Raw genomic sequence first — 17,620 nt, 5'->3', positions numbered from 1 at the left:
ACTATTACACTGGCTTTCTGTGACACCATTCTGACAGAGCAAGAAGGTGCTGTACTTTGTTAATGTCAGGAGGGGATTGGAGTTCTGCTGGCTCCCCACATGGTCTCATGATTTATTTCTGTGTGTGTATGTAAACACTCACCAACTTGTTTCAAAGTATCCTGCAAAAACTGACTGATTTCTTGGCATTAGGAGTTGGACAGGGCAAGCAGATGTAGAACAGTCAGGAAGGAGAGCAGGCAGATGCTCAAGAGCATATGTGCTTTCTCTAAGTTTCACAGTTATCTCTGGATTTTGTAGCTAAGCAGATGAGAGACTTTATCATTGCATGGTAGAGAATGCAATGACTGTTCTGGAAGGTGCCATTTGTTAGACCTGATCTCTGGAAGAAATTCTGATGAGCTGTCCTTGGCAATGCCATTTCAGTGACGTCTCCTGTGTGTCTACAGGGAATCAGGCATCTCTCAGTGGTGGGCCAACAGTGATTCTGCAAGGATGCCTGTGAAGGCTAGGGATAGTACCTCACATACAAACCTTTCTACTTCATCTTGAGCCTAATGTAGAGTTTAAAAGATATATATGTTTTTTAAAGTATTTTTCATCTAGATTTTGTAATGATGGGCTGTTTTAGCTAGTGGAACTTTCCATACTTGGAATCCAGCCTCTGGTGTCTGAATGTGTGTCTCTGTGCCATAGTGCCTGTGCTTGGTGAGAGAAGCTTTGTCCTGGTGGCCTCCCTAAAGAGAGGTGAGGTGTGTCCATCTGATGCCTTCTGTGATCTCCTTTCTCATGGGAAAAGCATGTTGAGGTCATGGGTAGCTGAGAAGTAGGTGTCTTCCATATAGGGACATTCACTAGGTATGTGGCTGTTGTCTCTTGGGATATAAAGCTATCAGGGTGTTGATTGGTTTAGCCTCATAACTAATCAGCATTAGCGATAGAACAAAAAGAACAGGACACCCCTGCTCTGGTCACCACTGGGTACTGTACTGTTATAAGGGATTGGTGGAAGGTAACTTATATTTCAACTTTAGACAGCTTTATGATTAATTGCTAGATGAGACTCCTTTTAATTATTTTCATTCATGTAACTTTCTTCTAGGTACCTAAAAAAAGTCCTAAACTGTGGAAAATTTCAAACATACATGGTAGAAGGAGTAGTGTAATGAAATACCCGTTATCCGTAGCACATTCTGACTAGTTAATTTCATCTTCCTCTGAAACATTCCAGTAAATGTATCAACTTTCATGAGTATTGTATGCTGGGCAATTTATTGAAGCATTATTTTCATTATGAATTTGTTTTCATAACATAAAAATACTGAATATGGTTTTTCTTTCTGTCTAGGAAATGTATTGCTAATAAGTATTGACTTCATAGTGTTGTGTTAAAAACTTTTTTAACCTTATACCATGTTTACAGAAGGACAGAATGCCACACTCATTTGGGTGACATTGGGCAGGTACTCTGAGCTGAGTTGCCTCTTCCATAGAATGCCCTCCCAGTACTGCCTCTCTATGGGGCCTGTGAGGATTACCTAATGTGTGTTAAGTGCTCAAAATCATTTGTGGCACATATTAAGCACTCAAGTGTTACCTATTATTATTACCTATCAACCTTAAAACAAACTGTGCCCATGATATTCAGAGGTTGGATATTCTATGTTGTTTTCTAGATGTGAATGAATTGAAGGAGTGTCTTTCTGTGTTGGTTAAAGAGCAGCAAGCTCTGGCCATCCAGTCAGCGACCACCACCCTTTCAGCTCTGAGACTCAAGCAGAGGCTCATTGTTTTGGAACGATATTTCATTGCCTTGAATAGAACCGTTTTCCAGGAGAATGTCAAAGTTAAGTGGAAAAGCAGCAACATTTCTTTGCCTCCTGTGGACAAAAAAAGGTAATAATATAATTAAGAAAGTATCCTGATAACAGCTAAATGTAAAACTCAGGCTGGTTTGTTTAATAAGGAAAGTTTAATTAAGACTTACAATGTAGTCTGCTTTTTCCTTTTTTTGAAATTTTATTCTTGGTTTCCCTTTTTGTATGTTTTATATAATTTGGAGAATGGCTTTCCCAGTTTGCTTATGAAGTATCAGGCCATGCTGTAACCTGTCCCATTAAAGACACTTTTCTGTCAGTAGCAGTAAAAACTGGTCAGAAGTTAGATCAGCATGTCAAGATTTGATAATCTGATCTGAACATTATGTTCTTTTTGTTTAATTTTGGTATTGGATAGGAAATTATCATATTGCAGTAGTGCTTAACTAGTTTAGATGCTTCATTTTTTTTTCTTCTTAATGTGATTTACTCATTCTTTAATTAAAGAGGTGCTTTTATGAACTCACTGGTGGTTGTAAGAAATGATACAGGGATTCCTTATACCCTTTGGCCGGGTTCTCCAGGGTTAGCCACTTGGAAACTGTAACGCAAAATCACAGTTAGCATGTTGCCGTTGGTACATTTTACCTGTGTCACTCATATTTCCTGTTTTAGGTGCTCTCAGTCCTTTGTGTATGTTTTTCCAGGTGATTTTATCACAGGTGTAGGTTTCTGTCAGAACTGCCCCAGTCAGGGGACCCTTTTTTATAGCTGTAACTATTAACCTGTTTTCCATGTCTATTATGTAACTTTATGAGGTTGGCTTTTTCACTCAGTATTATTCCTTTGAGGTTCTTCCAGGTATATGCATGTGTCATTACTGTTGAACAGGATTCCATGTATAGGTGTACCATATTTTTTTAACCACTCACCTTTTGAAGGTATCTCAGTTGTTTATAATTTTTGAGTATTTTGAATAAAGTTGCTGTGAATATTTTCTACAGGTTTTTCTGTGAACATAATTTTCAGTTTCTCTGGATGAATAACTTAGAGTGCAATTGCTGGGTCTTAAGTTTGGGTTTGTAAGGCATTTTCATACTATGTCCAGAATAACTGTACAATTTTACATTCTCATCAGCCAAGTATGAGTGGTGGTTTTTTTCTATCCTTGTCAGCTTTTGGTATTGTCACTTATTTACTGTAGCCATTTTGTTAGATGTATAGTGTTATCTCCTAAATATTTATAGATTTCCTAATTTCTCAACCTATTTGGATAGTAGTGAGTTTTTACCTTTTTCACAGAACTAGCTCTGGGTTAAATAGTTGATCAGTGTAGATGGGAGTGTGTCCAAACTGTTTCTGTTTCTGTTTGCTTAAATATCTATAAAATAGAGAGCCACTTGTTGAAGATTTAGCAGTTCTTGCACCATGCCAGTTTAGGACTACTGGGCTCCTTTTCCATGGATAAGGTCACGATTGGCTCAGGAGAGCCCTAGACTCATGTTTCTCCTGGAATGTGTTTCTTAAAGGGTTCCCTGTGTGGGGTGCTCCTCCCACTTCATCTGAATTGACTTTGTCTGTGTATTTATTGTTTTAAAGACCACATGTCTTATTATACATCTTTATCCTTTAAGGTTATAATTCTTATTCGGTATAAATCTCCTTATTCCTGTCTTGCAGGCGCCCAGTTGCCTCGTAGGAGGCAGCCACTAACTGCAGTTGTTTGTGTTTCCTCAGAGCTCCCCAGGCACATGTTGTGTTCTCTTCAGGATTTACCAACTTGTGCCTACCAGCCGCCTCTGTTGGGTGCTCACATTCTTCACTGCTAATTTGACTTGATTGTGTCTTGAGGAGAATATTCCATATCTTGCCCATTTTTAATAGCATTTCTAACTGATTATGAAAGAGAATAAAATATATGGTACAAAAACCATGGTAGTATAAAGTTGAAAATAAAATTGCTGTTTATGATTAAGTTTATACTGTACACACTTTTTTGTATTCTAGTTTTTTTTTTCAAGGATGATTTTTATGGTTTGTATGACTTCTTAATAGATGTACAACGAAACCATGTCTTGTTACATTAACATATGTAAGTAATAAAAAGCTTAAAAAGACATCTGAGAATGATAAGCACTAAATTCAGGAGAGGGTAACCTCTCAGGAGGCGGGATGAAGGAGAAGAGCATGAGTATGGGGCCTGCAGACCCAGTGGTCACATTTACCCAGGCAGGGAGAGAGCCAAAGCAGACTCCTGGCCTGGATGCGTTGTCTTCTGTGTGCTCCTCACCCGTCGCCTGCCTTTTCTTTATTGCATGAGGTTATTTCCCCCTTTTATGTACTTACTGTTTATCCAGCTAATAATACTAGTTCCTTGAGATTATTTTTGTGTTTTTGCAAGTCATTTAAAATTCTTTGTAAATATCTTTCTTTTGCTCAAAGAGAAAGCTTTTCCTTTACAAAGGACATTTAGTAAAAGTTTTTAAAGTGTCAAACTAAAAGTTGTTTGTGATCTTCTGTCTAAAGAAACCCACTGATCACGTTTTGGAACAAATCCTTTTGTACTGCATGCTTTATTTTAGCATTTGCACATGCCTCTTGACTGACAGTTCCCACTCTCCCCCACCCCATGTGTGTTGTTTGCAGTTCCCGGCCTGCAGGCAAAGGCGTGGAAGGTCTGGCAAGAGTTGGGTCCAGGGCAGCTCTCTCCTTCGCCTTTGCATTTCTGCGCAGGGCCTGGCGCTCAGGTATGTGCCCAGCATGTTCTCTTTTCCTGCCACGTCAGGAGATGTGGATTCTTGGCTCACTTCTGCCAACACATATCCCTAGGATGGTCTATGTGCTCTCTATGCCTCATTTTCCTTGTTGGTAAAATGAGAGACTTCATAGTCAGTTTGATTTTTAGGCCTAAAAATGTGTGTATGCACACACACATTCCAGGTAAACCACTGCAGTGCCTCAGTACTGATATGTTTTCTAGGACAACCAGAAAGTAGAGTTGCCCATATAAGAGTCATAAAATAAAGAATTGACTTTGGAACAACTGTTAACTTTTAATCTCTGAGTTCTTGGGGTTTCTAATTGAGAGGAAAGTGGGAAATACAAAATGTGCCAGTGTCATTCTCTCACTCTGGGACTAGAAAACCCACCTGGGAGTGGGGAGTGCTCAGTGTGTGTGCTGCTGGGGGACGGACGGCCTCATCTGTCATATGTGTGTGTGTGTGTGTGTGCCCAGGAGAGGACGCGGACCTCTGCAGTGAGCTGTTGCAGGAGTCTCTGGATGCTCTGAGAGCGCTGCCTGAGGCCTCCCTTTTTGATGAGAGCACGGTATCCTCTGTGTGGCTGGAGGTGGTAGAAAGAGCAACCCGGTTCCTCAGGTCCGTCGTGACTGGGTGAGTTGTTCCTTTTCATGTCTTACTGTGTGAATGGTTCCAGCCCGCTTCAGAGTCTTGTCTCTTCTTCTGTTTAGAGATAAGAAACTTAGTAGATTGATTCCTGGCATGTTTCCTGCATACCGTCAGCTCTGTGATTCCAGATCTTTGGTTCTCAGCTTTTCAAATGTTTGACTTTCGATACTGTGATTACACCTAGTAGGCTGTCATACTCAATGGAGTGGAAAATGAATCATGCTTTTGTTACTTATTTTTTTCAGAAATTTTATGATTTGGATATCAGTATTTCCTAAAGTGTTTGAGCACCTGTTATGCATCTCTCAGTGAATGCAGGTGCCACCATTCTGAGTGGTGGGTATTGTCCTAATAGACGATGTGGGACTAAACAACTGATTCAGAACGAAATGTTTAAACCTACAGCGGGTCTTCTCAGTGTGAAAAGATATGAATGCAAATCATTTTTCTTTAAGGAAAGCCATGAACTCTGGTCTTAGGTGCTCTGCATGTTTGTTAATAGTTTTTAAGTTTAAGGAAAATGTGTATACTCAATACAAAATTAAACAGCAGAGACAGGGGAAGAGAGTTTATTCTCATTCTCTTCACCTGCTGTGTCCCTTGCAGCAAGGAAGACACCTGTGGTCTCCATGCCAGTGGGCTGTGGGTTTAGCTATTCAGAGTTTCTGATGTCATTGCCATGGAGTTTAGGATTGGGAGGCCCTGAAAATAGGCTTGGGCGATTCCCTGGTGGCTCAGATGGTAAAGCAATGCAGGAGACCCGGGTTCGATCCCTGAGTTGGGAAGATCCCTTGGAGAAGGAAATGGCAACCCACTCTAGTACTCTTGCCTAGAAAATTCCATGGATGGAGGAGCCTGGTGGCCTACAGTCCATGGGGTCACAAAGAGTCAGACACGACTGAGTGATTTCATCAGTGATGTTGGAAGATCCTCCCTCCCTCATCTTGGGTTAAGAAGACTTATTTATTTTTGGAGAACAAGGAAAAGTTAAAATTATTTCTTTGGTCAGAAATAAAAGTAAACTGACATTTTGCCTATAGGTTTTCAGATGGTTTTATAAATGGATTCTTCTCTACTTTTGTAGATGAATGTTGATACTATAATAGCCTTACATGTCACTGAAACTGGAAACATGTCTAAACAAACATTTTTCTCCTCATGATTTGAATAATGATATAAGTAGTTTTATGCTGTAGCAACTTGGAATGTCTTATAATGTAATCATCTTATAGTGTCTGAATCAATACTTATAATAAAATCTTGTCTTATAAGTTAATTGTATCCTTAGAGTATCTGATTAAATTTGAGTAAGCAAGTCTCAGAAACTTGATTCTAAATACTAAAAACACTTCTTCATGGGAGAGGGAGTATAATTAGTTTAACATTAATAGCATGCCTATTGTAAGCACGTTCTCTTTAAGCTCTGTTGTCACTTTGTCCCTGCATCCTCCGCTGTCATTTCAGGGATGTTCATGGAACGCCTGGAACCAAAGGGCCAGGAAGCATCCCCCTGCAGGACCAGCACCTGGCCCTGGCCATCCTGCTAGAACTGGCTGTGCAGAGAGGCGCGCTGAGGTGAGGCGTGCCACAGACTGGACGTGTGGTTGGGAAACGCCTCTGTATTGAGCAGCTGTTGCATTTCCTTGAACTGTTTGTGATTGCAGCAAACGTGTGAGGATCTGTGATCAAAGAGCCATGTCCCAGGACCCTTCTTTCAGATCTGGCTGCACTTTTAAGTTTTCCTTTTTATGATCAACTTTCTAGTAGTCTAGAAAACTGTTTTTTTTCCTTTGTCTCTCTCTCTTAATTTTCTTCAAATTGTTATTTTTATTCCATTAATTTAAGGTCCTAGAAATTCCCTGTAGAAAGTGCTGTTTGAACTTCCTAACTGGTTTTGTATTTCTTATCCACAGAAGATGGATGTCTTGTGCTAAATTATTTGTTTAGCGATTTTACTGCCTAGATTTGTTTTCATTTTTCATGGCCTTGTTTTAGTTACCTTTCATATTTAAAGTATTTCTTCAATTTTATTTAGCTATCTACTTTTATTTTTTATAGACTGTGGCCAAAAAAATTAATCTGTCTTTACTAGAGCATGAGGATATTTTCTCTTCCAGTCAGATGTTATCTGCTGTCCTGCTGCTGCTGCACCTGTGGGATAGTGGGACACGGGAGACTGACAATGAGCGGTCTGCCCAGGGCACCAGTGCCCCTCTCCTTCCGCTGCTGCGGAGATTCCGGAGCATCGTCTGCAGCAAAGATGGCCCCTGTGCCGAGGTGGACACTCACGTAGGTATCATCATGAGACGTGGCACCTAAATAGCTGTCTTCATTTTGCTTATCCTAAAGGATTTAACCTTTTATGAACAAGCCCAGAGCACATATCTGTGATAGTAGTTGCTTCTTGGCGGGGGTATGTTTTTGGCAGTTACAACAGTGAGTCAGGTGTGGGATAGGTATGGGAGGTCATGGTTGGGTCACAGTTGATGCAGCAGAAGTTGACATGGTCACATTTGGATTCTTTGCAGCAACTAAGGAGGGATCAGAGCCAGCTGTGTTTCGTAGATGTTGTTCTGGATTGTGTATTAGGAGCATGCTTCTTGACATAATCAGTTTGTGCTTTTAGAGAGATCTGTCTGCGGCTGCCTTGTTGGCCACGGAGTTTTCTTCCTGCTGCATGAGTCATTGAGCCCTTTGTGTTTGTAAGTTTAGTGCTTGTGTGTTCCCAGCAACCACTTGTGTTGTGCTTTGGCTGTGATGGGGCTGTGGAAGGTGTAAAGAAGGCATGCTCACCTCCATGTGGGAGCAAGGTAATAGTAGCGGAATAAAGATGTATTAAAAATCCTGATGCTATTTCAGGAAAACGTGTGAGAGTCAAGTGTGTTCTGATGGTACTTGCAGCAAGCCATGGGCAGTGGGGCAGGGAGTCTAGGCTCAGCTAGAGTGGGAAGGAGCAACAACGCCTCACTCTGTCTGTTGAGAGCAGTTACTGTGGATTGGTTTTGACCCTCCCAGGGGCACTAGGCAAATCTTCTCTTCCTCCTCTGTCTTCCTTCACGTGCCATTTACGGACCACACCTCCTTTAGCCTGCATCTGCTACGTTGGCAGCAAGGAGCCAGGTCTGAAATACACATTTTTAGAAGAATGTTAGAAAAACAGCATTGAAAATAGTGACTCAATTTGTTGGCCCTTCCTGAGTGTGGAGCTCTGTGCAGAAAACGTTACCTCAGCCATCACTGTGTTCAGTCCTAGGAAACAGGCTGGTGGCAGAGCAGGCCTGCCTAGGTCCAAACCCCTGGGACTGCTGCTTTTGAAAGGCACAAGTTTGAGTTTGCAGGTCTTTTCTGGAAAAACTTAGCAGTTCTGATATGAAGTTCCAGCCTAGTTATTCTATTACTTTACAGTCTTTGATGATAATAAGGCTGTTCTGGTATTAGCAGAATTAGAATTATTAATGTACAAACAAAATTGTTACTTTTCTGATGAGTGGGCAAGCTTTAGATTAAAATAATGGTTATTGTTCTGTTTTCAAAGCCAAGTTGAGGTACAGTGCTTTTGTTCCCAAGTAGATAGCTCTGCATTCTTCTGAAGGTCCTTGGGATGGTGAACCCGAGGAAGATGGGGCAGTGTCCGTGACCTGTGTGGAGTTGGCACACAGCTGATGGGTGTGTGGATGTATGGGCACCTCCGTGTGCAGTGAGTGTGTAGATCTTAGTGCATCAGCAGTACTTCTTATGTGACAGCCAAAGAGAGGGAGGTTTACAGGTCATGTCTGACTGTGGGTATCAAAATATAAAGAGCGGTGAAAGACTACTTGTGTTACTTTAATTTTCTCCCATTTCTGAAGCTGTTTTTTTTACTTTTCTTCTTTAGCTTCTCTCTGGCCCTCTGAGCCCCAATGAGAGTTTCCTGAGGTACCTTACTCTTCCACAAGACAATGAGCTTGCTATAGACTTGCGACAGACTGCAGTTGTTGTCATGGCACACTTAGATCGCCTGGCCACCCCGTGTATGCCGCCTCTCTGTAGCTCTCCAACATCTCATAAGGTAAGTGGGATAGCAAGGTTTATTCTTTCTGTATTTGTTCCTAGAGTCTCATTCTGTGCCTGTGTGGAGACTCGCTTTCTCTGGGGTTGGGCTGAAGTTTGCTTTCAGCTTTTGAACGTGTACACTTGGAGGTGTTAGTCACTAGCTGTCACTGTGAGCAGACTGATACACAGAGGTTCAGGACCCATCCCAGGTTCCAGATTCAGCAGGTATGTCCCCAGAGAGGTCTCCTGTGTTCACATAGCTGCATGCTGTGCTGTCTTCCTTAGCAGGAACATAGTGGTGTGTCCGACACTAATCTACCTGTGTGAGGATCTGCTGATACAGGCTCACCGAGAACCTCATACAGTCACACCCAATCATTGCAGTGTTGTCCCATCATATGGATGAGAAGGCTGCATTGGAGTGAACTTCGCGAAGGTCACACAAAGAATCCTGATTCTAATCCAGAGTTTTTAAACTTTGTTCTTGATAGTATAAGTACTTAAAATTAATTTTTATTGGAGTGTAGTTGATTTGAAATATGTTAGTTTCTCCTATGCAGCAAAATGCAGATTTTTCTGACTTTTAATTTTGGGGGAAAGGTGGGGACTGCATCATGAGGTTTGTAGGATCTTAGTTCCCAGACCAGGTATTGAATCTGGATCACTGGCAGTGAGAATGTAGAGTCTTGTTCACTGGACTACCAGGGAATTCAGTCTAACTTTCAATTTGAAGAGTATTTATTTTATTTTACAGTAATTTATGTTTTCCAAATAATACATTTACATGGTTCAAAAGTAAAAGCTAAATGCGAGGGTGCATTGACACGTCCTGTCTCTCTGCCTGGTCTCACCCAGTTTTCCACCTGCTGCTTCTCACTTTGCGGGTCTTCATGTGCCCTCTCAGTGTTCTCTCAGTGGTAGTATGTTATAGCCCTTCTGTAGCTTGTCTTTTCACTAATCAGGATACTCTATATGAGTGAAGAGCTTCTCGCTTTATGTTAAAAAACAGCTTAGTGGTCCACGTGTGAATGTGTCATGATTTTTTAAAATCAGTTTCCTGTTGGTGAACACTCGTGTTGCTAGAAGTTTGCTGTGTAGGTGGTATTGCGATGGCTACCCTCGTCCCTTTGTTCTTCTCTGTGTGTACACGACCTTTGTTCTTCTCTGTGTGTACACGCAGGTGCACACGTGTGCAGCTGTGATGTACCTGGTGTGGAGGACATGGGAGCTGGTTATCCCCCAGTTGCTGTCATGCGGCTTGACTCCTTTAACCCCACTAACAGCAGGGATGCTTATCTGCAGGCGTGCAGACCTCTGGGTCCCTACCTGTTACGGCAGAGTGGTAACCTATGTTCTGAGCATTTGAAAATATATTTAAGATCTACTTGTTCTACTTTTTAATGTGCTCTGTTAAATGAAATGCTCTGGAAAAGTAACCTGTCCATTTACTTATCTTACCTGCTAACGGAGGCTGTATGGGGTGTTCTGAGTTATTTTAATGTTTTGAATCAGCTTCCTTCTTTACTTGCTTTATTTTTATCTTATTATATCTGTTTGTTACTCCTTTTATGAATTATTCTTAATTTTTTCCTAAGAAGGAAATTTTCTTGGTGATATGAAGAAAATATTTACTTACTTCATTATTTGACAGGGATCATTACAAGAAGTCATAGGATGGGGGTTAATAGGATGGAAGTACTATGCCAATGTGATCGGTCCCATTCAGTGTGAAGGCCTTGCCAACCTGGGGGTCACGCAGATTGCCTGTGCAGAGAAGCGCTTCCTGATCTTGTCGAGGAATGGCCGTGTATACACGCAAGCCTACAACAGTGACACACTTGTAGGTCCTGGGGTGGGTTGGTGGAGGGGGCTCTCTGCTATGTATGCTACATATCTTGTCTTTTTTTATGTCGGTTGATTTCTGAAGATTTATAAGCAGCAGCTCATTGTATATTATTAATTGTATTTAAAAGTCTTGATTGAAATCATTATTGTCAAGATTTTGGGGCAGAATTTCTTAGTTCTTAAGCTCAGGAACTCCTTATAGTGTCAATTATTGTCAACTATTATTCCCATTTACAAACTGTATTTGGGACCAGGAAGTAACAGATGAGAAACTCGTGGGGATGATGGCAGATGGGCGCTCTTCACCTGTAGTTGCACATTTCCTGTGCAGAAGTGGTCTAGACATGCCATGCGGCACGTGGCACCTGCCTGGTGCTGCTCTGTAGGTCTGGGCAGGCCAGCTGTACAGCCACCAGAGAGGTTTAGTCTAAGTGGGCTTACTAGAGTAAGACACACGAGTGAGGCAAGTCATGCAGTTTTCTTGTCCTTGGATTGCTTACTAATTTTCCTCCTGTTTTTACCTTTTTTAGGCCCCACAGTTGGTCCAGGGGCTTGCCTCCAGAAACATTGTAAAAATTGCTGCCCATTCAGACGGTCACCATTACCTGGCCTTGGCAGCCACTGGAGAGGTATATTCCTGGGGCTGCGGGGACGGCGGACGTCTGGGCCACGGAGACACCGTGTATGTGCAGCCTGTTCCTGTACCTGATACACTCTGCTTTTGTGATGCTGTAACCAAAATAAGGTGGCAAAGAAAAGTGTGGTGAGGGTTGTGCAGCTGCTCAGACGTGCAGGGCTGCAGTGGAGAGAGCTGCCCCCCTAGATGGATCTGCCCTTGTGACATGGGGGTTTCTGCATGCTGCATAGACAGTGATGGCAGTGGGCCGTTGTGTTCTTCTCCCCTGGCTTTTGCTACTCCTGTTGATACACATACTGCATCCTCACTGCAGAGTTTTCTAAACTGAATTCCACCCTCTTCTTCCTTCATTTGTTACCTCAGCACATCTCTATCAGATAACGTCCTCATTTCCTTGAGCCACACTATGATTTTCACAGCTACAAAAATGACGAGTTTTCTAATGTGTTATTTTGACTATTGTAAGAGACCAGAAACAAAACAGAATGGTTGTTCTAAATGTGGAGTCATGAAAATAAAGAGTTCTGATGGCTGCCTTGCAGTCACAGGAAGCCTTTCATGTTACTGTTGTGAGTGGAGGTTGGTGGAGAAAACATTAGTTTTAGGTCGAGTTTGAAGATGCAGCCCATTTCGAGGTTGTCAGAGCCATGAGCAGGGAGTGGGCGGCCGCAGAGTTGAGAGGAGACTGGCCCGTTCTCACTGGGTGGAAGTAGACATATCCAGGAAGGATCCCAAATTGTGGAAAAAGAGTCATGCACTCTGGGTGTTAGCATTCAGCAGACTTGGTGTCCTAAACTTGATAGTGTTGTAGGAGTTTCAGACAAATCTAGTAAAATGATAGTGAAGAAAAGGAATTACAAGCACAGAACTTAGAATTATTGTTAATCTCAGGTAACAGGGAGACAGGGATTGGCTTGGGGCTCACAGGACTTGAAAGAGTTGAGGTTTGGGTTAGAGGCATTAGTCTTTTTACTTTTTAAATGTTGGATGTAATTACCATGCATAAAATAGTTTGTAATTAAATAACACTCAGTTGAGATTGAGTGCTAGTTGAGTAACGTGTCTATTGCCTGAGGAGTTAAGGGAAAGAAGAATGGTGCACATGCAGAAGGTGCAGAGAAACTTCGGGGTGGGGGGTTGAAACTTGAGCTGAATGGGGAGGTGGTGCTGGAGTAATTCCTTTGTTCCTCTTAGCGTGTGCCCCTCCCTCTGTGTGCTTATTTTGCAGAATAGTGTGTCACAAAATAAGTGAGCTGTGTCTTTGGAGAGGCCAGAATGAGTGTTAGTGATCATGGCAGCCGTATTTTAGATTACAAGCATTGGGCATTTGCTAATTTTGAAAGTGAATCAGCTAGTGGTCTCTTCTACCCAATTAATCCTTGCTGCTTCCTACTTTTCATTTGTGAAAAATAGATTGCAGTGTGATCAGTAAACCTTGCCCATCATTTCTTCCCTGTTTGTTTAACAAATATATATAAATTTCAGCCATGTGCATGAGATTTACAAATTCACCAGCTTTCTATGTACAGTTTGGTGAGCTTCACAAATGCTTGAGGTTGGGAGCCATTGTAACAGATACGGAGTGCTTCTATTAGCACCCCTCACCCCGGCTTCTTTGGACCCTTCTGCAGCCAACCCCTGCTCCCCACCTCTGGCTGCTGGTTTTTGCCACTTTGGAGTATTTTGTTTCTGGCTGTGTTACTCAGTGCAGTTCCTGAGCTTCTTCCTTTCCTATTGCTGCACTTGTGCCATCTGTGAATAGGCCACTGCTCAGACCACTGTGACCAAAGCTGCCATGGGTTTGATCATCTGTGTCTTTAACAGTATGCTGGGTGTGACGCTTGGCATTAGGTGCCCACTTAACAAAAAATCATGTAAGTGTTTGGATTCTGTATTTCTTAATTATTTCATAAGACGCCTGAAAGGCAAAGTTATCTCAATGCTCTGATAGTTCATTCCTGGGAGTGTCACTAGTAGGAAAGGCTCAGAAGTGCATTCATGTTTGCTCCTTTTGTCTCCACAGGCCTCTTGAGGAACCTAAGGTGATCTCTGCTTTCTCTGGAAAGCAGGCCGGGAAGCATGTGGTGCACATTGCATGTGGAAGCACATACAGTGCAGCCATCACAGCCGAAGGGGAGCTGTACACCTGGGGCAGGGGGAACTATGGCCGACTGGGCCACGGTACGTCTGCTCTGAGCCAGCTTGGGCACGCTGCGTAAGGCCGCTGCTTTCTCAAATACTTGCAGTAACAATAGTCCTGTCTGTTTGAAGGCTCCAGTGAAGATGAGGCCATTCCCATGCTGGTTGCGGGGCTCAAAGGACTGAAGGTCATTGATGTGGCTTGTGGAAGTGGTGATGCTCAGACCCTGGCCGTGACAGAGAATGGTATGTGCAGCACGTGCTGCCTTGGGAGAGCTCTCAGGATGAGGAGGGCCACTTCCCTAGAGGGAGTGAGCTTTGGAGGCTCTAAGTGCATATGCACCTCAGTGTGTTTGGAAGAGGTGGAGATGTTATGAGACTCGTAGTTTCCATTGCCCAGGGCCAGCCTTCCTAGTTGGGCATTTTATTTTTTAACAAAGAAATGAAAATAAATGGAATAATTGATGTATTATTTCTATTATTATGACTACTTTTCCTAATGTTGAGCCACCCTTGATTCTCTGTTGTAAATCCTGCTTATTGTTAGTCTTTGTGTATTCACAGTATGATACTTGCTTTTAATTTCAGTTTTATATTTGTGTTCATTAGTGAGATTATGGAGAAGGCAATGGCATCCCACTCCAGTACTCTTGCCTGGAAACTCCCATGGACGGAGGAGCCTGGAAGGCTGCCGTCCATGGGGTCGCTGAGGGTCGGACACGACTGAGCGACTTCACTTTCACTTTTCACTTTCATGCATTGGAGAAGGAAATGGCAACCCACTCCAGTGTTCTTGCCTGGAGAATCCCAGGGACGGGGGAGCCTGGTGGGCTGCTGTCTATGGGGTCACACAGAGTCGGACACGACTGAAGTGACTTAGCAGCAGCAGTAGCAGCAGCAGTGAGATTGTACTCGTGTGACACTTTTTGTGGATATACTTACCAGGTTTGATGTTGAGTTTTTTTCTTTTTTTTGACTGCACTGTGTGGCTTGCGGGGTTTTTAGTTCCCTGACCAGGAATTGAACCTGGGCCCTCAGCAGTGAGAGTGCAGAGTCCTAACCACTGGACTGCCAGGGAATTCCCAATATTTTAAAAATAGTATTTGTCTTTCAGTATTGTGGGAGTCTGTCCTTTGAATTGTGGGGTCTGTCTGTCAGCATTAGTTGGGAGCCTGTCAGCCTTGCTCTCCCACAGATAGCAACTTTATTTTATCCCTTTATGTAATATTTAATTAAATTGCACTAAAATTTTTATTGGAAATAAATACTGTTGTATGTTTGACATGTGGTCAGCATAACAAGAATGTTGGCAGGCAGACCTGAGATAGTGTGCAGTATGCCATGGGTCTAGTCACTGTGTTCTGTGGAGGCAGTAGAGCTTTTGTTCTGTGTTTAATACTTAGTGGAAGCTGTTTCATGAGGCCAGACTAGTAAGGGTTAGGGCTTATTGCTTTCCTCAGGTGGCAGTAGTGGTAAAGAACCCACCTGCCAATGCAGGAGATGCTGGTTCAATCCCTGGGTCCAGAAGATACCCTGGAGGAGAGCATGGCAACCCCCTTCAGTACCTTCAGTATTCTTGCTGAATAATCCCAAGGACAGAGGAGCCTGGAGGGCTACAGTCCATAGGATCGCAAAGAGCCGGATACGACTGAAGCGACTTAGCACACACAGGACTTTACTATTCATTCAGTTAAAACAAAATGAAAAGTCAGCTTTCTACTTCTTACCTTTCTTTTAAATTTTTTAAATTAATGTTTTTGGCTGAGTCAGGTCTTGGTTGCGGCGTGGGGATCCTTTGTTGTGGCGTGAGAGCTTTTCTAGTGGAGGTGTGTGGGCTCAGTAGTTGCAGTGCCAGGCTTAGTTCCCCTGAGCTATGTGGGATCTTAGTTCCCGTACCAGGATTGAACTCTGTCCCCTGCATTGGAAAGTAGATTCTTAACTACCAGGGAAGTCTCTCCATTTCTTAATTGCTTCTGTAACAACCTGAAATAGAAACTAGATTTCATTTGTGTCAACTGTATACATTAGTGATCTAGATTTTTGTGTGCTTTTGGCTATATGGATTATTTTCAGACATTTAAAAGGCTTATTTAGATGTACAGCTATTTTTACTTAGATAGTTTGTGCTTTTTAGGTCAGGTGTGGTCCTGGGGAGATGGCGACTATGGGAAGCTGGGCAGAGGTGGCAGTGATGGCTGCAAAACGCCAAAGCTGATTGAAAAGCTGCAAGACTTGGATGTTGTCAAAGTCCGATGTGGAAGCCAGTTTTCTGTTGCCTTGACAAAAGACGGCCAAGTTTATTCATGGGGAAAGGGTGACAACCAGAGACTTGGGCATGGAACAGAGGAACATGTTCGTTATCCCAAACTCTTGGAAGGATTGCAAGGTGAGTGCAAAATGTAAACTTTTAAAACCATTTGAGGAGTTTTCTTCAGTAATCTTTTAAAGTTTGCAGGTATTTTCCCTTTACATGACATTCTGTGAATGACCCATGAAATTAGAAGCTTTTACCCACATTTTAATAGATACAGATAATAAATGGAACGTGGTTTGTCGGTATTAAAAAGTGACCTAGAATTATTCTCAGCAAATTTAATTTGAAACTTTAAATTTTTCCAATATTGGAGAGTTGTTTTTTGTTGTTTTTTTCTATTTTATTGGAGAGGTTTTTTTTGTGTGTGTGTATGGGATCGGGGGGCAAGTACTCATTTCATTACTCATTAAATTGGCCTTGGTGAGATTAGCTTCTGTTTGGTGAGGTCATCTGTAGTTATACTGTAGATCTTGCTAAGACTATGGATATGTATGTAGCACAAAGGGAGATAGGATTCGGTCAGCCTGGAGTGGTCTTGTTGAACTGATGCTTGATGGATGAATCCTCTTTTTTTGGTTTCAAGGTGTCCAGTATGCATTCTCAGTAGATGGGAGGAATGAGAGCCAACACATGTAGCTGTGCTTTGCAAATACCTTCTGAAGTATGGGAGAGGGTGGTGATAAATGTATCAAGTGGGACCTGTAGTGCTCTGTTGCTACACTACATAAGGTGGGCAGGCTGTTTTTTTTTGGACCAGGCTCTCTGTATGATTTTAGGTTTGAGGACCTTATGCCGTCTCTCCTAACTACTCAGCCTTGCTATTGTAACCTTAAAGCAGTCATAGACAATAGGAAAACAAATGGACCTGTGTTCCAGTACACTTTGATTCACAGAAACAGGCCTTGTGCTGCATTTGGCATAAGGGATACAGTTTGTTGGGTTACTTACCTGGATTCATCTTTATGTTTTTGCTTTGAGTTTAGAAGTGAGAATTTTAAGTGGGACTTGCCAGTTCATTTCCCCATCATTTTTATTTTAAAACATGTTAATACTTTGGTGATTAGAAGTTTTGTGTGTTCACATGGTGTTTATTATTTTCTAAGTGTCTGAGGTAAGTTCTAGAGTTAATAAGGTTGGTTGTTTACTAAGGAGCTGCATTTGAATTTTATTTGCCTTTGTGTTTATATTCCCTTCATTTACTAGATGAAATCAAGTTCCTCAGCCACATTAGTTAGATACAGGGATAGCTTACTATGAGAGTATAGTAAGTATAGGTGATTGTTGATATAGTCATTTGTTCTTAGGAGAGGCTCTTAGGATAGAATTGTCTTCTTTACTGTAGTAGAGTTTTTTCAGCTGAATTTTTTTGTATGTTGATATGTCTGAAAGCATGGCCTCATGTTAAGCATGACCTCTTAACATGACATAA

The 17,620-nt window shown here is 42.1% G+C and overlaps 1 protein-coding gene and 1 non-coding gene across 6 annotated transcripts in view; one reads left to right on the top strand and one right to left on the bottom strand.

Annotated features, from left to right (window-relative positions):
- HERC2 (HECT and RLD domain containing E3 ubiquitin protein ligase 2) overlaps window positions 1–17,620 on the top strand; it is a 234,718-nt gene that overhangs the window by 39,888 nt on the left and 177,210 nt on the right. For all 5 annotated transcript variants that reach the window (XM_061431346.1, XM_061431353.1, XM_061431374.1 and 2 more), the window contains 11 exons: window positions 1,677–1,896; window positions 4,464–4,564; window positions 5,053–5,209; window positions 6,689–6,799; window positions 7,342–7,513; window positions 9,099–9,272; window positions 10,908–11,096; window positions 11,632–11,783; window positions 13,762–13,919; window positions 14,010–14,123; window positions 16,012–16,263. In XM_061431346.1, coding sequence (XP_061287330.1) covers window positions 1,677–1,896; window positions 4,464–4,564; window positions 5,053–5,209; window positions 6,689–6,799; window positions 7,342–7,513; window positions 9,099–9,272; window positions 10,908–11,096; window positions 11,632–11,783; window positions 13,762–13,919; window positions 14,010–14,123; window positions 16,012–16,263 — 1,800 coding nt within the window. The remainder of the gene's footprint in view (window positions 1–1,676; window positions 1,897–4,463; window positions 4,565–5,052; window positions 5,210–6,688; window positions 6,800–7,341; window positions 7,514–9,098; window positions 9,273–10,907; window positions 11,097–11,631; window positions 11,784–13,761; window positions 13,920–14,009; window positions 14,124–16,011; window positions 16,264–17,620) is intronic.
- TRNAE-CUC (transfer RNA glutamic acid (anticodon CUC)) lies at window positions 14,883–14,955 on the bottom strand. Its single transcript has one exon. It is a non-coding gene; the product is annotated as a tRNA-Glu (tRNA).

Source organism: Bos javanicus, chromosome 2 (genome assembly GCF_032452875.1).
Source record: "Bos javanicus breed banteng chromosome 2, ARS-OSU_banteng_1.0, whole genome shotgun sequence".
Taxonomy (NCBI): Eukaryota; Metazoa; Chordata; class Mammalia; order Artiodactyla; family Bovidae; genus Bos; species Bos javanicus.
This window is presented reverse-complemented; position numbering and strand designations above follow the sequence as displayed.